The following is a 24878-nucleotide window of genomic DNA, read 5'->3' as shown; positions in this document are numbered from 1 at the left end:
TGCGAATTCGGCTGCGAATGCAAACGCGAGTGCTTCCCTGTCTCGTCCGTGTTGCTCGCCTCTTCCCTTTAATGGGTTTTTAACAAGTTTGCTTTGACTGAAGTGCGCTGATGATATCTTATTAGCTTTAGCCTCCTAATTGCGCTCATCACAAGAAAGATACTCAATTGTGCATCATGCGTCTTCGACCACCCATAGAAGTCGAATCGCGTGTGGATATGGGATGCTCCATGCCTACCATAACATATATTTTTAGGTACATATATATTATTTACATTTAAATTGATCAGCTAAAGATTATGTCCTACTAGATTATACAGCTGACCATGGTTCTTTATTATACACATGATCATGATCTTTATAAAACGACTTTAGTTTCATTATCCACTCCAGTCTATTGGTATCTCTTTTCACTTCCAATCGAATGAAGAGGGGTATAAATTCTCAAATATACTTATCAGATGTATTGATTTGGAATATGGAATGTTTCCTTTTAATTTCCCTCATAAAGTATGTATATCTAATTCATCGCACCCTGAAAAACTTCTTGAAACTCTTAGGTATTATATTCTGTCATCAGGTGAGTCAGTCTTCGTCTTCCGCTGCCATCCCACAGTCATCGAGACTGCGGTTCCGACCTGTTATTATCGTAATGACAGCAGCCTATTTGCTTTTATGTTTTCAAGTCGTTCAAACCCAAAACAATTATCTCTGCTGGAGCTGGCCAACGCGCTCTCCAATACTTTGATCTCCTTGGAACTTAACCTTTTCTCTCTCTCTCCTCAGTCACCCTATCTCTCTCTATTTATGCGTGTGTATGTGTATAGAGGTGCACTGATCATCGGAAAGACAGGAACGATACACATTCTTGATCTTGATCGCTATAATTCACATCATACGACCGTAAAGAATGTTTTTTTTTTTTTTCATTGTTCTACATTTATTCACAACGAGTGAAGATTACTAATTTTTTCTTAATATATATATCTGCTTTATTTTTTATTTTGATTATAACGATTTTATTTTCATTTCTAAAATGAATAAATAAAATATTATTATATTGTAATATATATATATATATATATATATATATATATATATATATATATATATATATATCGCTGTTATCGCGACTTAAATTCGCGCGCAGCCAACATCAAGCGAGTCAAAAATTGCGTACGGCCAACTTCAAGTGAGTGGCAAGTGCGTTTGTGTTAGTGCGGCGAGCATCGCTGTATGCGAGAGAGAGAGAGAGAGAGCGCTGACAAACTCACCACATATTCGTCGGATACTAAACACACATATGAATATTGTCACAAAACGCAAGAAACTTTCGTTGTGAACGGACGTGGTAATTTCGGTTGCTATCCGAACATTTTCTTGTTACGCGGGCGTAACCAACAAATAAATGCAAAATACATAGTCCAGCGGTTGTTGCTTCTTCACAGCGTTCGCGTTCTATGCTGATCTAGACAATATTTTGTTTTGGACATATTTTTTAGTTCTCTTCTATAATCGAGCATTGTGCAAGCGAAAAGTGAAATGAAAGGTTGAGTGTATTAATTGACGAGCAAACACAAATTCGTCGCCCTCGCCGTCACCGCCGTTCCCATGTGTAAGCCGAATCAAAATATATATTCAAGTGGAATAACGGCACACAAAAAGTGCGATATAAGAAATATTGATCAATAAACAAAAGAGGTGTGCGTAACTCGCATTTACCAATGAAATATGCTCCACGAGTGCTAACGAACATATACATATACGTATGTACAATGTAGCAAATACATGCGTACTTCCATAGATTGATCAATGCTTCAAGCAACCGATAATACGTGAATACGTTGTGACAAAACATACATACATACTTACATTCTATATCCACGACAAATCAACATACAGACATATATACATGAGTATATGTATGTTAAATATTATTATATTATATATATTTGCTATTAATGTGTGCTCTACGAACTTTGATACTATTTAGTTTTTTAGATATGGATATTCTATGCTTCTTATTATATTTATATATATGTGTATATACTGAATATAATGTATTTATTCAGTGTTATTTATTATTATTACATTATCTTTTATGCTGTAGAACACGATATATGCTTATGTCTGCGTGTAAACATCTTATATAATACGATTTGGAGCTCTAAACAAGTAAATTGTCTAGTCCGAAACAATATATTTAGCAAGAAAATTAGAAAATATTCAAAGCCGGTCGCCTAATCTTAAATGATCTAAACCATAATAATTGAATAATTCATTATTATTATTATTTGGTTAACATCATTCTCTCTATCAGAAATAAAATCCAGTTCCTTCGAAAACCAATACAATGATCCCAATGAGATAAATATGAGGGTATAAGTGTATATATGTATGCATGCATGTATGTATGTATGTTTGTATTTATGTAAACAGTAGGCCAACAAATAATGCTGACAACTCGATTAGTGCTCACGAAACAAAATAAATCAATATCGACACCGCGTATTTTAAATCGAAACTGTTTACAGTAGTGATGAGTAATTACGATTTAATATTAATATTCGCAATGTGAATCGTTAAATAAATGTGAATGAAACCCTCATACATATCAACAAATTGCAATACACCAACATAATCAACATAAAATTGTTGTGATTTATACAATAAGCCTTAAAGGATATAATGGAATAATAACCACATCAATAACGTAAGTATATATGTATACATATATATAATATATAATATATATATATATATATATATATATATATATATATATATATATATATATATATATATATAATTTTAAAGCTAAAAATTGTTACTCGTTTATTGTAACTCTGTCTTGTAATTTCGCTTGATTATACCAATTCTGCTTCGATGCACTGTAGCATTTTGCCAGCGCCATTACTATTTACTAATAAACAACATTTTGCTGACTCGAATGGCATCCATCAGCATTGATGATAGCGCCATCAGCAGGTATATGCGCTATATATATTTCACAGATGGGCATTGTTATGTCCCAGCGATTTTCCACGAACTAATGCGGCCATTCATACATCCGTACGTATAAATAATAAAAATATATACGTACATATGTACACACATATTTAAAAAGGCATTTGCCCTCTGTTTTTAACAAGATTCCCGGACATCCGTGCTCCTCCGCTGCTCCACATTGCGCATACTACTATTTCCAATACTATACTTTTATATGTACTTGTTGAATTTTCGAAAGAATTCGGAAATACTTACATATGTATGTATGATATTTTTTTGCCACCTATGTATGTACACACACACCCATACATGCATACACGCGTACATATATATAATATACTTATACATATACATACGTGTACACGCACACAGGCACACAACGAACCAATGCTCTCTTGTGCACTTGCTCTGTGCTCTCGCTCGTTCGAATTCACCTCAGATTTTTGATTCTTCCAACTTGTCAAACCGGCTGACAAAACGACCGAACGAGCGACCAACCGACCGACCGACGCGTCGGTCTATAGTATCGTTGCTGTGTTGTTGGCGTTTCTGGCGCTGTCGTTGTTTCGTGTCTGTCTGATATAAGTTTATATTGGTGGCGCCATTGCGACGACGCCGCCGCCGACATCGTTACTATTATTTCTTTTATTACGTTTACGTCAGTGGCGCCCACTGTGGCGCCTGTGCCTCATTGAGTCTCGTCTCGTCTCGTCGCGTTGTTACCCTGCCTTTGGTTTTGCTTTTGCCTCTGGCTGGCACGCAAGCGAGCAAGTAAATTCAATACATTTGCGTGTGTGTATGTATGCATATGAGCATTTGTACGTATGTACATGCATGCATATACATACGTACGTGTCCGTTGTTTCTGTTTTGTGGATGTGTGTGTGTTCGGCTAAGCGTGTAGTCGTGCCGTCGAGTCGGCGGCGCCACTGTTGTCGTCGCGATAAGGAGCACAAGAAATGCCAGCGAGCCAGTCAGCCAGCAACAAAATGGTCGTAGGGGCCACTGTTTTGTATTTGGGTTGTTAACTTACAGCGGTCGCTGTCAACGCCAGCGCTAACGCCAGGCAGTGATGCTGCGCAGTCCGACGCCGCCGCTGGGTTCGGCATATTACTCATGCGCCTTGGATTCGCTAGTTGTGCGGCGCGCTTGTGCTTTTTAAGCTCCGATAAGAGCTAATCACATACCGTGTCCAAACATACATACATATGTATATTATACATGTATGTACATATATTGTTTATATGTACGCACATGCATTTAAAAAAAAAAAAAAAAAAAAAAAAAAAAAAACATTCATATAAATACATGTCTATTTCATCAATATGTGTATGTATGATTGTATGCAGGTGGTCAATGCCTTCAATTTAAGGTAATATTCTAGAGTACCTGGCAACGAACCGGAAGCTATCTGGTGGGTATGTATGCATATATGTAAATGAATGTATATGCATACATAAATACATACACAATGTATGTATCGTGTAAAGGCAGAGCGCTTAACCCCAGATAATTTTTCGTCTATTCATTATACTCATTCACGAAAGTGAAATGAGTATATTGGTTTTGTGCAATGTCCGTCTTGCAGTCTGTCGGTATGAACGCAGTCTACTTCGGTGAAGCTAGAGACTTGAAATTTATAGTGTTAAAATTTTCCGGATCCGCGCATTAGGGGCGTGGCAAATAGGAAAATGCATTTTCCGATATGCCAGAAATCATGTTATGTTGAAAAGCTAAAAGCTGAAATTTGGTATGTAGATCCGCGTCGACCACCCAAGATCACCCGCTATGACAGCTATACCTCCGCCCATTGGGGGCGTGGCAAATCGGATAAAACTGTATCTCCCAAAGTTGTAAATCTAGAATGCTGAAATTTTGCACGTGAGCTAATGTTTCGATTCTCAAAAAATGGGTGGATATACATATCTACGCTTACTAAGGGCGTGAATAATCGGACCTGAAGATATAGTGATTTTTCAATCTCTGCTATATTTTAGGCATTATTGATGCTAGGGAAAATTTGATATACATATATACACAAGTTGACCTCCCAAGTCCATCGAGCTATGATGGGCGTGTGAAACCGCAAAAGTTTATATCGCCTACAGCTTATGAGCTAGAAGCTTCAAATTTTGATAGTTAGTTCTATCGATTCCCTAAATAATATTGTTACGCCTCTTTAGGGACGTAGTATATCAAAAAATACCCTGTAATTTTTTCATTTTTTGAGTGTAAGTATCCAAATTTTGCAGCTAGCTTACGGCTAGCTTGTTTCATGAGCTGACCAGTAGGGGCGTGGCGAATCAAGAAAAAGCGAACTTTATACGGTATTAGAGCAAAACTTGGTAGTAAATTGCTGATGGGGTGTGAATGAGTATTCCGCAGTCGGTAGCACCCGACTGCAACGTCTTACTTGTTTTATTTAAGTCTTTATACTCGTTCACGAAATGAAACAAGTAAGAAGGCTCTAGTCGAGACTGCTCGACTAGCAGATACCCTAATCCTTCCAATCTGACATTCATATGTATATACACAGTAAATATGAAGTCTCCAGGCCTAAAAGTGTTCAAATGAGGCTGAAAAAACAAAATCAATTTTTCGATTATTCTCGATAAAAAGTTATCGGATGATTTATCGAAAAAATAAAAGAAACTCGTACTTCGTATGGTATACACGAGTACGTACTTTTTCACAAAACCATTATAATCTGCTTTCCCATTTTCAATATAAAAAGTAGATTAGATATTTTGCAATTTTTTTTTGTAAAGCAATCCGCCGCTCTGAAAGGTTAAGACTTTAATTTGGAAAATGTTCACATATACAGTGGTTTTGTTGAAAAGTATGTAACAGGCAGAAGGAGGCGTGGCAGACCCCACAAAGAATATATATTCTTGATCAGGGCGACGAGCTGAGTCGATTTGGCCCTGTCCGTCCGTATGTATGAACGCGTCGATTTCAGAGGATATAAGAGCTAGAGATTTCAACTTTTTATACCCTGAACCCATTAAAAATGGGAAATCAGGGTATAATGGTTTTGTTAAAAGTATGTAACAGGCAGAAGGAGGCGTGGCAGACCCCACAAAGTATATAGTATCAGGGCGACGAGCTGAGTTGATTTAGCCCTGTCCGTCTGTCTGTCCGTCCGTCCGTCCGTCCGTATGTATGAACGCGTCGATTTCAGAAGATATAAGAGCTAGAGAGCTGAAATTTTGGTGTGCATACTCGTGTATACCATACGCAGTACGAGTTTGCTTTATTTTTTCGATAACTCATCCGATAACTTTTTTATCGAGAATAATAGAAAAATTGATTTTGTTTTTTGAGCCTCATGGGAGTACTATTAGACGCGAAGACTTCAGATTTACTGTGTATATACATATGATGAATACAAACATTTTGTAATCAACAGATTTTGGATACCACGCCCCCTTCGCCCCCAATTCGTAAAAAACATATTTCAAGTACTAGAGACTTGGGCTTTGGAATGTACACACATTTTGACCATATAATTACGCCCTGAAAATTTCATTAGGATCGTATGTTTACAAAAGAAGTTATTCACCAAGTAAATTCTGATACTATTGCCCACACTGCAGCGCAGCCCAAGCACAGTCGCTGCTTACTGCGCAGTTAGCAGAGCGCGGGCGCGTGAGGGTGGATGCATATATATGAATGTGTGCGTGCATAAAAAAAGTGCATAATGATAAGAATATCAGCTTGGAGGGTTCAGGGTATCTCCTAGTCGAGCAGTCTCCGTATATATCGCGCGCATATCGAGCTTATCAGTAAAAAACGATAACTCATTCCGATATTCAATTATCGATAAAAAACCTTATCGAAGATCAGTTATAAAATTATATCGACAAAAATATATAAGAGCTAGAGATTTCAACTTTTTTTTTAAATGTCCGTATATATCGCGCGCATATCGAGTTTATCACTAAAAAACGATAACTTATTCCGATACTTTTTTATCGATAAAAAACCTTATCGAAGATCACTTAAAAAATTATATCTCCTACATCTTTCAAGCAAGAGTCTCCAAATATATATTATATATTAAGATACATTTTATACAATTTCGGTTTTTGTTAAAATTTACCCCCACCCCTAAATCCACCCCCTCACCCTCATCTTTGTAAAAGTCGTATATCAAATACTAGAGACTTGTGCTTTGGTATACACATACATTTAAACATTATGATTACGTTCTGAAAGTTTCATTACGATTGTACGTCTAGATATTAAATTATTCAACAAATAAGTTCTCCTAATATTGCCAAGACTGCAGCGCAACCAAAGCGCAAACGCCTGTATATGCGTGTGTATGTTTGTATGTGTGTGTGTTTATTTGTATGTGTATGTGTGTCAGTGCAATTGTTTGTATGCGTGTGTGTGTGTGTGTGCGTGTGTGTGTGCTAACTATTATTGAAATATCAGTTGCTTGTAGGGTTCAAGGGATCTCATAGTCGAGCAGTCTCGACTAGAGCTTTCTTACTTGTTATACCCTGAGCCCATTGAAAATGGGAAATCAGGGAATAATGGTTTTGTTAAAAGTATGTAACAGGCAGAAGGAGGTGTGGCAGACCCCACAAAGTATATATATTCTTGATCAGGGCGACGAGTTGAGTCCATTTGGCCCTGTCCGTCCGTCCGTATGTATGAACGCGTCGGTCTCAGAAGATATAAGAGCTAGAGACTTGAAATTTTTTCCCTAGGTCCGTGTATATCAAGTTTATCACTAAAATCGATAACTACTCCCGATATTTCATTATCGATTAAAAACCTTATCGAAAGCTAGTTATTTAGAGCTAGAGCTTCCAAATTTTATATGTAGATTCATGTCTATTTTATATAATTTCGGTTTTTGTTAAAATTTACCCCCCACCTCTAAATTCAATCCCTCACCCTCACCTTTGTAAAGGGCGTATTTCAAGTAGTAGAGATTTGTGCTTTGGAATGTACATTCATTTGAGCATTATGAGTATGTTCTGCAAGTTTCATTAAGATTGGACGTCTAGAAAATAAATTATTCAAGAAATAAATTCGTTTAATATTGAACACACTGCAGCGCAGCCCAAGCGCAGTCGCTGCTTACTGCGCTGTTAGCAGAGCGCATTCTAATACGTGCGTGTGTATGTATGTGTGCCTAAAAAAGGTGCAGAGTAATTGGAATATCAGACTGGAGGGTTCAGGGTATCTTCTAGTCGAGCAGTCTCGACTAGAGTCTTCTTACTTGTTATTTTTAAAGTGAACCAATATTAATGAAAACATTTTCTCCGAATTTTTTTAATTTTTTGCAGAGTGCATATCAAAGCAATCGAAACACCACCAAAATCATATCATAGATAAAAGTTTCTCGAGTGATACAAAGGAATTCGACTTTACCGCAAGGCAACCCTAGTCAATAATTATATGTATTTATTGTACATATGCAATCATAGATGCATATGAGGTAACGCTAACTGCAATTGGAAGGAAGTCATTCTCAGCCCGAATCCTAGCCCACCGCACATATCACAAAGCAATCGAATCGTCGACCGAGTCGAGCCTTATGAGTGCGTCTAATTCAAGTTGATTAACTCAAATAATGCACATTCGATAATATCGATGTTACCAAAAGAATTGATGTCCCTCCATGATATTCCAAAGCGAAAAGAAAAAAAAACTATGGCGTTATGCGTCAAGAAACAATCCGGCTACGTGCGATGCGGATTTGATACCGACACCCATGCAGCAACAACAGCCGCTGCACCCTCCACATCAACGCCACCTTCAGAGCTGCGGCAGCTTTTGTTGCTGCTACGCGGATCAATCCCCACTGATGATGATGCGGCAGCCGAACAGCCCATCTCCACCACCGTACAGTTCAATACCCTCCATAGACTGCTCAGGCTCCTATCGCCCCACCCACAACCACCCCCAGCTGCAGCTGAGGTGCCACCCAAATGGGCAAGAAGACATTTCCGTGTCCGCCTCGGCGACCGAAGGATCGAGCTATTCCTATATAAAAGATGGCTGCAGTTACGCAAACTCTGGCGCCAGCATGTTGGTCGACGAAAACAGGTTCTGTCCGGAGTGGGCTCTACAGATGTCAGCGGCTGTGCCGATACCGATGCCGGCTTGTTCAAATGCACATGCAATGACAGCAGCGGCCAACTTTGCCACGACAGCGGCGAAGATGTTTCGCAACTGCTGTGGCGGCGGCGGTGGCAGCAGCAGCAGCGGGACGACGACAGACTCCGGGAACAGATTCTTTTCGGAAACGAGCCCGGTGCCGAGCAAACGCCACAGTCAGAGTCGACAGCGCACAGCCTCATCCACACCCACCTGCCCAATGCATACCCAGTCGCCCACAATGTCCCCAGCTGGGACCGGGTCAATGTCAGCGACAGCGATACGTCAAGAGACGGTGCACCAAAACTTCGATGCATTGCTAAAGAAGCTGAAGAGCAAACAGATAGCCGATCTACTCCAGGCCGTAAGAAGTCGCGTGGACCCACCTCACAAGCGAGACTCGCCAGATACGTCGAGCTATCTGCAGTGCATCCTAATCAAGTGCAGCTTGCCCATCGACAAGGGACAGCATGTGACCACGTGCCAACTTTTTCTGTGGTCCGACCTAATGGATGCTGGCGAGCTAAGGCGTCTGCCCACTTGCCCCAGTGCTCGGGACTCCGTCTATATTTGCTGCAATCCACTGCACTGGTATCGGATAAACTATCCAATCGATTCAGGTATGCCAATATATTTATGAATTGTATTGAACTGAAAATCCCTGAAATAAAACTGACAATCAGGAAACACAATGCTCTTAGATACTAATACTAGAAGTCCTTACAATTGACGTAAGTATACAATGTACTAATTCGCCACGCTTAATGTGGAAATTTGAATGTGATGCGATTGTAAAGAAATATATTCCAATCCTACAGCCCTTAATGCAATATACTCTAAAATTTATAAATGATTTTTGTGTACTGATGCCGTGGCTATATCTATATTATTATAGATTTGTTTAATCTTGATGTATCTATATCCCATGAACATGACGTTAATATGCGATATGAGTGAAATACTCACGAAGTTAATTTTGTAACAGGGTTAAGTTTTCAACCCTTTAAAGCGCAAGTATTTCTTTCTTGAGGGAAAAGACAATTTTTTCTATTTATGCATATACATACATATGTATGAATGTATGTACATGTTTAATTGTATATTATGTATGCCAGATCGACCGACACATCAGCCTCGAAATCGTTTGCGTAAATTTAGAACTTGGCGCCAGGAAATAAAACTATCACACAAAATGCCACTAATTTCGCGGCAAGCCTGAAATTTCTGATTCATTGGATTCTCATAAATAATAATAAACCATTAAGAAAGCCTAAATATATTTAAATAAATTCAGGATTCAAGGGATCTTCTAGTCTTGGACCATTCTATAATATAAATGAATAATTAAAAAATTTAATTTCATATAAATGTGTATCTGTGATATTTTTATACTCATTCACGAAGTGAATTAGTATATTGGTTTTGTGCAATGTCCGTCCGTCTGTCCGTATGAACGCAGTTCATTTCGCCGCTATTGAAGCTAGAGACTTGAAATTTGGAACACAAACTCGTGTATAACTCCGATTTATAAAGTGTTAAAATTTTTCCGATCCGCCCACTAGGGGCGTGGCAAATCGGAAAATGCATTTTCCGATATACCAGAAATCATGTTAGTTGAAGAGCTAGAAAGTTGGAATTTGGTATGTAGATCCGCGTTGACCCCCCAAGTCCAAAAAGCTATGGTGGATATATCTACGCCTATTGGTGGTGAGCTAATGCTATAATTCTATAATGACTGATGAAAAATTATGTCTACGCCTACTAGGGGCGTGGCAAATCGGACCTGAAGATATAGTGATTTTTCAAATTTTGGCTATATTCTAGGCAATATCGATGCTAGAGACTTGAAATTTGGTATATATACGCGAGTTGACCTCCCAAGTCGAACAAGCTATAGTGGATATGTGTCCGCCCAAAGGGGGCGTGGCAAACCGCAAAACTTTATATCTCCAACAGTTGAGTTACTGGTAACCTCCTCTATCGATGCCGATAGATGGCGTGGCATATCGAAAAATACCCTGTAATTTTCACATTTTTTGAGCGTAAGCATTCAAATTTCGCATTTACGTTACCGTTAGCTCTTTCTAAGAACTGGCCAAAATGAGTTGTCTACGGCCACTAGGGGCGTGGCCATCGGTATTTGTAGTATCAAATTGCGACATTTATATGCTCGAGCTATCTATGTATTTACATGTATATACAAATAGGCTTAATAGGCATTGATAACACGGAAGGAAAGATTTTTATAAAATTTAAAAATAAAATTTAGATATTTAAAAAATATAAAAGAAGCTAAAATAACAAAATTTGCAATTTACAAAAAAAAAATTTTCCGCGGGATTTGAACTCGCACCCAAGCCATGTTTGTCAAAATAACAAAAAAAAGTTGAACCGGCGCCTTTGACGACAGCGCCACCACTTATTGTCAAAAATTGTAATTAAAATGAAATCTAACAAGAAAGAAAGCTCTAGTCGAGACTGCTCGACTACGAGATCCCCTGAACCCTACAAGCAACTGATATTTCAATAATAATTAGCAAACACACACGCACACACACGCATACAAACAAACACACGCACACACATACACATACACAAATAAACACACTCACATATACAGGCGATTGCGCTTGGGTTGCGCTGCAGTGTTGGCAATATAATGACAACTTATTTGTTGAATAATTTAATTTCTAGACGTACGATCGTAATGAAACTTTCAGAACGTAATCATAATGTTAAAATGTATGTGTATACCGAATCACAAGTCTCTAGTATTTGATATACGACTTTTACAAAGATGAGGGTGAGGGGGATTTAGGGGTGGGGGGTAAATTTTAACCAAAACCGAAATTGTATAAAATACATCTTTATATACATTTTAAATTTGGAGACTCTAGCTTGAAAGATGTAGGAGATATAATTCTTTAAGTGATCGTCGATAAGGTTTTTTATCGATAAAAAAGTATCGGAATGAGTTATCGTTTTTTAGTGATAAACTCGATATGCGCGTGATATATACGGACATTTAAAAAAAAAGTTGAAGTCTCTAGCTCTTATATCTTCTGAAATCGACGCGTTCATACATACGGACGGACGGACGGACGGACGGACAGACAGACGGACAGGGCCAAATCGACTCAGCTTGTCGCCCTGATCAAGATTATATATACTTTGTGGGGTCTGCCACGCCTCCTTCTGCCTGTTACATACTTTTAACAAAACCATTATACCCTGATTTCCCATTTTCAATGGGTTCAGGGTATAAAAATAATATTCTTGTTATGAGAGTAGCGGATGGTAAATTCAAGAACAAAGCAAAAACAAATCTCATTTCAACGCTAGAGTATGCATTTATGTGTATATACATACACACATACAAATGAGCGCGTGCATAAGAAAAACTGGAATGCTTGATGCTACATATGTATGCGTGCAGGGCTATTTAAGAAGAAACAAATTTAAACTTTTAAAATTGTTCAATTAGGAAAAAGAATAAAATAAATATCTATTTTATAAAAAACGAAATATGTATGAAAAAAACACAACATTGAAGGGGCTTTGAACCTCCGCCGCTGTAACATAACTTGCGACGCCTCTATCACCCACGCTATCGTTTTGCTTGACAATCTGGTAGCTAAAATACAATAAGCTAATAACAGAGCGTCATCTGACAAAACTACAATAACAGCTAGAAAATCCAGAAATCAATCGCAATTCGTAGAATGCTAAAAAGCGCGCTTTTGTAATGTAAGCAAACGCTTAAGAATCTGCCATAGGTGTGACCGAAAGCTATTAACGAAAATGACCATACATTTGTACTCAAAAAGTGCACGATCAATATAATAATTATCGATTACTCGATAAAAATTACCAAAAGCTAATAATCAAAAAGCATAATTGTTTTGTACTAAATTTTTTTAAGGCCAAATTAAATTTGAAATAAGAATAAATGCCCCTTTGTAAACATAGCATCATGTATACCGACTGTGAATGAGTATTCCGCAGTCGGTAGCGCCCGACTGCAACGTTCTTACTTGTTTTTATATACGAATATCAAATATATATTTTATTTTTATACCCTGAACCCGCTGATAATGAGAAATCAGGGTATAATGGTTTGGTGAAAGGTAACAGGCGGAAGGAATCATCGTATATATATTCTTGATCAGGACGATGAGCTGAGTCGATATAGCCCGGTCCGTCTGTTCATATTAACGCCGAGATCTCAGAAGATATAAGATATAGAGAGCTCAACCTTTGCATGCATACTCGGGTATACCATACGCGAGTACAAGGTTATCATATTTTTTTGTTAATCGTCCGGTTTATTTTTTATCGAGAAAATGGGAAATCAGAGTATAATGTTTTTGTGAATAAGTATGTAATAGTCAGAAGGAATAAAGTATATATATTATTGATTTCGATATAGCCTTCTCCGTCTGTCCGTATGAACGCCGAGATCTCAGAAAATATAAGAACGTGGCAAATCGGGAAAAACTGAACTTTCTACAGTATTAGAGCAAAACTTAGCTACTAAATTGCTGATGGGACGTGAAGGAGTATTCTGTAATTGGTAACGCTCGACTGCAATGCTCTTACTTATTTAAGGGTATCCAAAATCTGTAAATTACAACATCTTCGTATCCATTAAATATTTATGTATATATACAAAGTAAATTTTAAGTCTCCAGGTCCAATAGTATTCAAATTACGATGAAAATGAGTTATTGAATAGATAAGATAAACTCGTTCTAAGTATGGTATACACGAGTATGTATACAATATTTCAGCTCTCTAACAGTTATATCTTTTGCTCGACTTGCTCATACGAACGGACAGACGGACAGGGCTATATCGACTCAACTCATTGCCCTGATCAAGAATACATATATGTATTTTATGGGGTCTGCGATAATTCTTTCTGCCTGTTACATACTTTTTACAAAACTATTATTCCCTGATTTCCCATTTTCAATCGGCTCAGGGCATTCAAAAGGTTGGTTAATTGGATTACAAACAGATCGGGTTATTTAATAATACAAACAGGCTAAACCTTAATGAAAACCGGTCACAATTTAAAGTACTTTTTTTATAACTAGATTCAGAAGTATCTGTTCGTTAAATATTATTTATTTTATTTTTTATTGCGAGCTGTTCCAACGTTTTGTTTTCCGAAATACCCTATTATTAGCCGCTCATTCCGTTTTGTCGATTCATACATAGTTATGTTTCTATGTAACATAGCTATGAACGGATATATTCAGATGCATATACATAGTCTCTGTGAAATAAAACCAATTACTGTTATTAGCAAATTCTTTTTGTTTCGAGCAAGATTGTTTGCTTCTTCTTGCAATTGCCTTTAATGTGAATGTTAAAAAAAAACTTGGACCTCCCTGATGCACGACGGCAAAGGTAAACAAGCTCTTGGAGGCATGGCAGAATGAATCGTGCTGTGTTTACCTGTTCGACTGTTCCGAGACTCGCAGCAGCAGCAGCAACAGCAGCACCATCAACGCATTTCGGTTGTGTTTCGTATGTTGTCGGTGAATCAACTTCCCGATACCAAACGGTAACAGGTTTTTTTAATGATGGCGCCGAGCACATTGTACAAGACGATAATGTTATTCCCTCCACATCAGGGAAAAACGAAAAAAAAAGAGAACATGATTCCTGGAATTGTAGCGAAAGCGACTCGGCCAGAATCGGGATGTATTAAGGAATGTGTATGTATACAGATCGCTGTTCCTTCGACTTCACAAAGGAATTCTCTTAAATTGAAAAGTTATTTTTTAACGTTTAAACATGGTAAATGTCCACGTTGCGTCCCTAATTATTTAAAACAAAAATAAAACGGGAGGATTCGGCTAGCAGATGCCTTAAATTATTCAATTATTTTAGGGTCCTTTTTTATGGACTGCTGTAAGCGACAAAACATCGTCATGAACTATTTGTTATTATTTGAATTTAGATTTCTTAAAAGTAGAGTCTTTCTGAAGTCGTTTAAACTAGAGCGTTTTTAACCTTTTTTATGATAATGCATTTTTATTATGTTATCACATTTTTTGCGGCTATCAATTTTAAGCTAAAAATTGAACTATTAATTGTTGTTGTGTTTTTGTTTTTTACTTACATATACTATACATTTTAGAAAGAACTTAGCTTTTGACAATCGGTGCCGAATACATAGAGAGATCTAGCAGTGTGTATGTATGTATGTGCGAATTATTGGATGAAAACGTTGAGCAAAATTATTTGGAATTTTTTTAAATCATACTTGAAAATGCTTAAATTCTTCATATTCACAAAAGTCATTTTCCAGTTTATTAAATGAACTCGACTTTCACACCACATCTTCATGCAAGAATTACAGAAATACCCGTTTACCTCAATTTTTCTGTACGCCAAAAATTTTGAACGCTATATCTTTGCTGCATGCATGCGAATGTCAAACGTACGTACATATGTATATACATATGTGAATACATATATTTTATATGTCAGAATTATGTATATATATACATAAATTAATATATTTACACACATCTGCATATACATAGACATGTGTCATACAAATGTGTATTTAGATTCATAGGGCTTAAAGGTATATCTTAGCATGTAGAACCCGAACAATAGATCACTTCTATACACCGAAAACATGTACATATGTACATACATATGTAAAGTCGCTTGATTTTTTGATGGAACTCGGCGATCGGATACGCTGCGCAGCGTCATTGGGGCGATAAAGGCAACGTTGGAATTTTGCTGCTTCCTTTGCCTTACGTTTGGCTTCGCCTTTGGTGTTGGCTTTCGGTTTGCCGTTGACTTTGGCGCTTCATAAGATTTTTAAGAATCTATCGATTCATGAGAAGGCGACGCCGCGGCGTCAGCGTGGCAGCAGCAGCAGCAAACGTAATCTGGTTAAACTGGTACTGGGGCTAACTAAGTCGACGGCACCGATGCTGTTTCTGTCGCTGCTGCTGCTGGCAGTACTGCTGACGTTTGCAGCGCCAGCTTCCTCCGCTCCCAGCGGTAAGCGCCACACATCAAACGATTTGTGCGCCAATAAAATGTCCCCCAGTGCTGCTGGCTGATATGCAAACATTATTTATTTTATTTATTTATTTTTATTTCGCCGCGCTGGTGTTTGGCCTGGCTGCGCTCAAGTTTGTTGCTGTTTTTACCCTGTATACAGAAGATGCAAAGAGGGTATTCATGTGCACGCATCTCTTTGCGTAGAAATATGTATATAGATGAGCGTATTACTGAGCGAATCACTGAGTTAGTATTCAACAGGGAGCGTAACATATATTTATAAACGCATATTCCGTATAGGATTTATGCAGCTAATGCAGTTCCGCATACAGGGTATCTTTAGTGCATCTTTCTTGAGCGCTTCCACTTGTTTTCTTTTCTGATCTTGCTTTTTTTGTTTCGGTCTCGCTTTGCTTTGGCTTTGTTGGATGTGTTGTGTGTGTTTATGTGTGTACCAACGTGCATATGTGTGTATGTATTCTCGAATACTAATATTGTACTATTTTTGTGAAGCATGATCTCATCGCACAGCTTGTCTTAAACACGCGCATTTTAACCCGTCGTAGTCTTGGGTAATTCTCCAAACTGCTTACATTTGTATGTATGTATATATTTACGGCTTCTTTATTGATTAATGAAGAAGCTAGACGATTAATATTTGCGACTTCAAGGATCTGTCTGACATTGATAAGCCTCACATATGTACATACATATACATATGTACATATCAATTGGAGACCTGGGTCTCTGATGCGATTCTATAGAAAAATATCATATAGGCAGCGTTTTCTAACTATTCTGAATTAAAATCTCAATTTCGCAAAAAATCAAAATACGATCATTTCGCGGTAATGCGACGATATCTCAAAAGGGACGGTATATACAATGTATGTATATGTACATATGTATGCATATTTTTAAATAAATGATTTGAGAAGTCCGTCTAATCTTTCAAACAATTTACATTTAATTCTTGATATAATGTCTGTACATGTATACATAAGTAAATACATATGTATTTACATATGTACATACATATATGTATATAGATTATATACTGTCATTTACTAACATGAGTTATATGATCAAAATCCAAAATCGAATCCCGTAAAATTGATCAGCAAACATGAAAATAGTATCTCACACCCCATTAATTAAACAAGTAAGAAAGCTTTTGTCGAGACTGCTTGACTATGAAATCCCCTGGACCTTTCGAAGAATTGATATTTCACAATAATTCTTCGCGTCTTTCTGCTTACAAAAAAAAAAAAAAAAAAAAAAAAAAAAAAAAAAACCCAAAGGGAGCCCATGGTATGAAAACTTAATTGCTTAATAACTTTTCTCGTTTTTCGTTGATGGACTATGCTTATGCAATTTTTCCCAATGGTTTCCTGTTGAAAATGAGTTAAAAAAAAAAAAAAAAAAAAAAAAAAAAACGACAATGTCCATATATTGAGGGATAACGATTGAAAATATGTATACCATCTTATATGTATAAATAGCTAACAGATAAAACTATTCCTGTACCTTCAATAAATGTACTAATGTACTTTATTTACTTGGGTTTTTTCACTTTCAGATTCCGCACCCCCGCCGTATCAGCGATCAAAAATGCTGAGACTGAGAGATCAAGGTATGTTAATGGTTTTTGGTGGCTATGGCACTGTACTGAACTGATCAGAAATCGGCAATTCTAGATACCGAGGAAAACACTCAAAATAACAACGAAAGCTCGTCGATGACCGCGTGGGTTTTGCAGAGCAATAGCAATAACAGCAACAGCATCATCAAGCATTCGAAGTCCCAGTTGTACTTGCCGAGTCTTGAGTCTTTTACCACTGATGGAAAAGGTGAGTTTGCTTGTGGGGCCAGTCGCAGTCTGATCGTGGCCTCCCTTCTTCTCTTTTTCTCATCTTCGGCGCTGCTTTATTACCAATTCGGCTAAACAGCAAGCACCACTCGACGTGTGTGTGTTTGAAGAGGCAGCATTCATACATGCATACATACATACATACATGCATGCATACACTCGCATACTCATGCTTGCTTCTTTAGATTAAAAACATACATACATACATGCGAGCCGCTCACATAAATGTGTTTATGAACATACTGTAGGGTGAGTGTGTGTGTGTGCTTGTGTGGTGAGAATGTGTAAGAGAGCACGGCAGCAGTCGCGTGCGTGTGTTTGAGCACGCCGGCCGAGCCAAGCAGTCAAGTTGTTCGTGGCGCCAGTTTGCCGCGTCAGGTCGTCACTTTCTATATTGATATTAACTTTTAAACGAAAACAGCAAAAACAACACGAAAATAAATAATGAGCGAAAAACAAATACAAACAGTGCGAGGCGAATGCGAAAAAGCGAAAAAGCGAGTCGGCGGCAAGGCTGTCGAAGCACAGTGGGGTCTTTGCTCGTTTTGCGTTGCTAAAGTCATAACTTTGAAACGAACAAAGATATTTCAAAAATTTAAAAAACATTCGACATACAATTCCTAAAGCTTAAAATTGTTTGCTCTATGAATATTATTTAAATAAACAAAATATATAAATATTGTAACAAAAATATTTGGTTTTGCCAAAAAACCTTAATTCATTGATTTGCCGTCGGAAGAAATTTGACCTATTTAAAATATCTGGAGTCTGTCCCTATGGTTAATTTCCAATCTAATGGCATCCAAAAATAGTCAATCGGAGATTATGACTTAACTTATTTTTGACACGCTCTGGTGGCAGATGCCCTACAGTGCGATGTCAGCGCCGACTGCGACAGCAGCAGCAAAAATCTTTGGTGCTTGCTTACGACAGCTTTGTAGAGCAGCGCGGGCGCGGCCACACAGTGCAAACATTATGGAACTGTGGCTGGGGCTACGGCTGCGGCTATGGCGGCTGGTTATCGCCTCTTTCAGCTGCTCAGCGGGTAGCGGGTGATCGGCGTCAGTGGCGTTATGACTATGATATCATTCATGGCGCTGCCGCCAACGCCGCCGTCGAACTGGACAATATTTGTTTCTCTCCTTTTTATTTTCTTTATGGCATTTTCGAATAAAAGCTTTTGCATACGAATGAGCCGTTAGCTTAGTAGTGCTAAAAATAGAGCCAGAGCCTGCATTCAGCAAATTGAATCAATTTGTGGGTATGCGGCTTAATTAATTGAAATTCAAAAGCTACGCGGCTCCTTGAAGGCTCTATCAGAGATTCAGATTTGGCCCATGTGCATCATTACATCTATGAGCGTATGAACGTACACGTGTATGTAAATGTGCACTATGTTTGTATGAGTTTACATACATGCATATGTATGTACATATCCTGAAAATTATACCTGTTGAAACAACTTAGAGTGCTCTATTCAGGACTGCTCGACTAGGAGATACTCTGAACCCAATTTGTCTTTTTTCCGGACAGATCTTCTTTGCTTCTACTCGAACTAATAAGTGGGGATCTTTTCTTATTATATTGGAAAAATATTCCCTTGCCTTAGCTTACGATTAGTGTAGAAAGCACAACAATTTTCTGGGACACATCTGCGTGTGTGTAAATTTGTAGATACGTATGCGTATGAGCTGCAATCTCGAGTCATCGTTAGATAAGTTGCTCCACTCAGGCGATTAACTGCAAGTATGAGCTTGATGCACCATCTAATCTTTACCGAGGACTGTTAATCCAAGATATAAGCCAAAAATAATAAGGGAGGGAGGGGTATGTTGCCACCATAGCTTGAATAGATATAGTATTGTAAGTGTATGTGTGTGTATACGTGTATGCGCACTTACAACACCGACATGTGTGGCCACTAATAAACTTACAATGCGCGCACACGCACGTGCATATACATATGTATATAGCTGTTTGCGTGTGTGTGTGTGTGTTTGTGTATGTGTTTGTGTGTATGTGTGTGTGTGTATGCACATAGATAGCATTTAAAACAATCTAAATTTAAAGATGATGTAGTAGCCAGTCGGTTCGCACTTCTGTTTGTAATTATGTAGTTATGTACTATTGTGTACATTCATCCATAAATACATCAGTGGTGCCAAATTGCGAACGACGAAATAGGCTAACTTTCTCAGAAATATAAACTAGAATGGGCTAAAAATTCTACAAATCAGGCATAAAAAAGAGCCAACAATGAAACAAAACATAAATATTAAATGTCTAATTGTCCACTTATTTTTATTTACTTTATTAATCGCTGCTACTTATAAGATTAATATGTTTTTCTGGCAGCTCATAATTATCTGCCATGACGGCGCAATCCATATCCGTACAGATGAAAGGAATATTGTATATATAAATCAACTAATTAAATATTTCTTTAACAACCCTTATTTGAATGATTACAATCAATGATTAAGCCATGTTGTCATGTTGTTTCTAAGTTTAAACCACAGAAGTGACAACATTTCTTTTGCAAAATATGCAATTTCATGATACGAGTTGTTTTTGCTAGCATCCTTATATTCCAATACTTCCTACGAAAATTTAACAGTATCATTTGTATTTTAGTATTCATTTGTGATATTTACCATGGTACACATATAATGGTAAATCTCATGTTAAACTAAAAGGTCTACAAAAAAGTTTTAGTTTTGATCGATTAGCTTCTATAGATAGCCAAATAATATAAAAAGTTAAAATTAACAAGCGCAAAATATTCAAAGGCTAGATTTATGGCTATAGGCAATTCGAAATTTTTCAGGCTAATTCATTAAAAATAGGCTAAGTCTAGCCATAAATTGGCTAAAATGGCAACACTGATATACATACTAACATAGCACATTGACTGAAAAATAAACACAACAACGACCAGGCGGCGCTAGAGATCCCAAAGAAAAAAGACAAGAACGAATTCCCCTCATCGATGGCGTGTGCCAGAGCAGGCGCCAAAGAAGTGGCAAAATAGCAAAATTGCAAGGGCTATAAATTGTATGCCCTGTATTAAGTGTATGCAAATCCAATAACTTAAGATTATAAATGAAAGCACCAAAAATTTTTTTTTATACCCTGAACCCGTTGAAAATGGGAAAATGGGATATAAGAGCTAGAGATTTAATTTTTTTTTTTTAAATGTCTGTATATACAGCGCGCATATCGTGTGTATCACTAAAAATCGATAACTCATTCCGGTATTATTTTATCGAAAAAAAACCTTATCGAAGATCTGTTATAAAATTATACCTCCCACATCTTTAAAGGTAGAGTCTCCAAATTTAAAATATATATTAAGATGCATTTTAGACAATTTCCACCCCTAAATCCACCCCGACACCCTCATATTTGTAAAAGGCGTACGTCAAATACTAGAGACTACTGCTTCGGAATATACGCACATTTAAACAATATGATTACGTTCTGAAAGTTTCATTAAGATCGTACGTCCATAAATTAAACAAGTAAGGAAACTAGGACTAGGAGATACCCTGAACCCTCCAATCTGATATTCTACTCACTCTTCTTTTAGGCACACATACATACACACGCACGTATTAGAACGCGTTTTGCTAACTCCACAGTAAACAGCGACTGCGCTTGGACTGCGCTGCAGTGTGAGCAATATAATACGAATTTATTTGTTGAATAATTTCATTTCTAGACGTACGATCTTAATGAAACTTTCAGAACGCAAACATAATGTTTAAGTGTATGTACATTCCCAGGTCTCAAGTAATTGAAATACGCTTTCTACAAAAGTGAAATTATAGCAAAAATCGAAATTTCAAGTCTCCAGCTCTTATATCATCTGAGATCGATGCGTTGATACATACGGACGGATGGACGGACGGACAGACAGACGGACAGGGACGAATCGACTCAGCTTGTCGCCCTGATCAAGAATAGATATACTTGGTGAGGTCTGCCACGCCTCCTTCTGTTACATACTTTTAACAAAGCCATTATACCCTGATTTCCCATTTTCAATGGGCTCAGGGTATAATTATTCAACAAATAAGTTGATTTGATTAGGCAATGATAGAAAAGTTATTCAAGACTTCAACAGAAACAGAAGCTTTAAAAGCAAAGCGCTGATGTCGCGAAAATTCCGCAGTTAATAGAGCACGTCTACAGAATCTAGGGTATATAATAGTCGTGCGCTGTGGAGTAGAGCACGCTTATTTGTTTGCTTTGGCAGTATGCCTTAGTCAGACAATACTCTTTAGTGTCAATGACGAGTCAGGTCAGCACAGTCGATATAGCCGGGAGCAAAGTCAGATGGGATCAAAGCTTTTTGTCCTCCAGCAGGCCGATGGCTGGGAAAAAAAATAGAGTATATAGAAAATTGTCCATCAAAGCTCGGAAAGCTACGTTTATGGGAAGCGTGAAAATCTAAAGTTTTTTTTAACAATAAAAAAAACTACTGCAGATTTCCACGAGAGATGAGGCCGAGTGAAAGTGGGAACGAGTCCATTGCTCGATTGCTTGATATAGTTTATATGCATCATTACTTGCTGAGATTATATATATATATATATATATATATATATATATATATATATATATATATATATATGCATGTAATTTATTTATATATATAAATTAGGTCAACGACTTTTGCTAATGCTCCGATTTTCATTCAATTTTAGATCACAGAGCGAATAATAATGCTTGGTGCCAGATTGCCTATTGGGAACTATCGCAGCGCGTTGGGGACCTGTTTCACGCCAGGAGGTTGGCAGTTAATATCCACACAGACGGACCAGTGGACAGCACCGGAGAGAACATGTGCCTACGGGAATTTTGTGGGAAGCAAACATCGTCGGATGCAGTCCAAAAGACGCGTACAAAGATCGGTCTAGGTAAGCTCGAGTTGTGAACTCGTGGTCAAGGGAGTGTATTTAATTTAAGAATATTTTTCTCATAGGTGTGACCTTAAGTCTGGAGTGTGGGGACGTGTGGATATATAATCGAAGCAATGTGCCGATATTTGTGGACTCGCCAACGCTTTCCGAGCGTTGGGACCGGGTGTGTAAAGTGATGCCGGGCTATTGTCTCAAAGCCTTTGAAACACACAGGTACTGTGTGTGTATATACATTTATGTATATTGTACGTTCTTAACTCGATTTCTTATTCAGCAGGGCTCAATGGCTGGCCGAAAAGCAGATGGAGCAGACCCATTTGGGGCCAATCGATCGGTTTAGTATGAAGATCAGTTTCGCCAAGGGCTGGGGTAACATGTATCGTCGACAGGATATTATGTGCTGTCCCTGCTGGCTTGAAGTACACTTCAGCCATTTGCGGTGACAATGTCAGTCGCCAGCTGATGCTTATGACTTCGCAGCAGCAGGAGCAGCAGGAGCAGCAGAAGTGTTACGTCTACCGGGAACAGTCAGCACTAGCCCGATGGGCGACAAGCCCTATGTGTACTACCGGTAGCAACAGCAACAGTCAGTTTATAAGATGCGCATGAGACTGGGTTGTGTAAGCATGTACATTAAGATGACTCCCAGCAGCAATTGGCACAAGGAGTTCGAAATTGCAGCAAACGGGCTAGCAAGCAACTAATCATAAGGGGCAACAATGGACTGCAAATTATATACTTTAAAAAGTTAAACTTAATTATGAAAAGTGTTTCAATTAATTGCTAAATGCCACATCGAAATTAACTTATGTGTAAAGCATGCGCAGCGACGGAGCTAACAGTGTTAAATTCAAATAGTTATTGATTGTTGAACATAGTAAAATTAAAATCCTGTGATTCACTCTACATGTACATTTGCATATGTATTAAGTATGTATGCATGAAATGACCGAAAATGTCAAATGTATGTACAGAAAACTAAACAAATGTACATATCTTTTTTCAAATTGTATATACAGATGTACTTAAGAAAGGTAGGCAAGAAGCGGATGTCGTCGATAAAGCAATGAAAGCACATACAACTTCAATGATTTCCTAAATAGTCACCCCAAGAATTATGGTTTACAATTCATATTTGACATTTTTTAAGGAACTTACAAAAGTACAAATTATGTTAGCCAGATTTTGTTTGTATTCTTTTTTATAATTTGGGAAAAGGTTCAAAGTATTTGATCTTTGGTAGATAGCGTATATAGCCATGTTTAAACGCTCTGATATTTTTCTTCAATCCAAATAGCAATTATTTAACTTTCGGCGAATTTCTGAAATGATGTAATTCGCGTTTTAGTTTTTCATCCATTCAGAACCCTAAGCTCAGTTGCCTTTCAATCTGACGGAAATGCAAGTTTGAGTAAAACCAAAGGGTTTTCGCAAATAAAGGCCAAAAGAATGTATGAAGTTGTTGTGATGCATGGGAGAATGCCTAAATATGATTACATTTTAGGAAATCCGTAAATAATGTTGTGGTACCGACGGCCCTCACGAACTACAAACTATGAACCATCAGAAATTACCTACGCATACATACATACATATGTGAACCTGTACAGTTTAATTCCAAAAATATATTATAATAACTATACGCCCTTTTCTGAAACCCATAAGTACGTACGTATGAGTACATAGTAAACACTAATTTTAAAAACAGCTTGGACTTGGGTCATTTTGAGTGTATTATGTATGTAAGCATCTGCTGATGTACGTTCGTTCATACATGCTTACGTATGTGCGGATGTATGTGCGTATGCTCATACTGACAGCATTTTCAAAATGATCAAACATTAATTGAGCGTTAATAGTTGTAGTTGTACTGTTAAGTTTTAAGAAATATTTTGTAATAAAATTTAAACTTATATACA

The 24878-nt window shown here is 37.6% G+C and overlaps 1 protein-coding gene across 1 annotated transcript; it reads left to right on the top strand.

Annotated features, from left to right (window-relative positions):
- Positions 1 to 1306: 1306 nt before the first annotated feature.
- On the top strand, positions 1307 to 24878 carry Dad (Daughters against dpp). Its single transcript, XM_089265604.1, has 8 exons — positions 1307 to 1615; positions 2440 to 2713; positions 8313 to 9746; positions 17744 to 17797; positions 17862 to 18014; positions 22744 to 22956; positions 23022 to 23172; positions 23237 to 24878. The coding sequence occupies exons 3-8, from the start codon at positions 8648 to 8650 to the stop codon at positions 23400 to 23402; spliced, it is 1836 nt and encodes a 611-aa protein (XP_089121730.1). The 5' UTR covers positions 1307 to 1615; positions 2440 to 2713; positions 8313 to 8647; the 3' UTR covers positions 23403 to 24878.

This window comes from Drosophila navojoa, chromosome 2, assembly GCF_054131105.1.
Source record: "Drosophila navojoa isolate 15081-1374.11 chromosome 2, UAZ_NAV_1.0, whole genome shotgun sequence".
Classification (NCBI taxonomy): Eukaryota; Metazoa; Arthropoda; class Insecta; order Diptera; family Drosophilidae; genus Drosophila; species Drosophila navojoa.
The sequence above is the reverse complement of the archived record's forward strand: the minus strand, read 5'-3'. Positions and strand labels throughout refer to the sequence as shown.

Coding starts and splice junctions, on each gene's coding strand:
- Dad (XM_089265604.1), top strand. CDS start 8,648: ATGATATTCCAAAGCGAAAAGAAAAAAAAACTATGGCGTTATGCGTCA. Junction 17,798..17,861: donor GCTGAGACTGAGAGATCAAG/GTATGTTAATGG, acceptor CGGCAATTCTAG/ATACCGAGGAAAACACTCAA. Junction 22,957..23,021: donor GCGTACAAAGATCGGTCTAG/GTAAGCTCGAGT, acceptor TTTTTCTCATAG/GTGTGACCTTAAGTCTGGAG.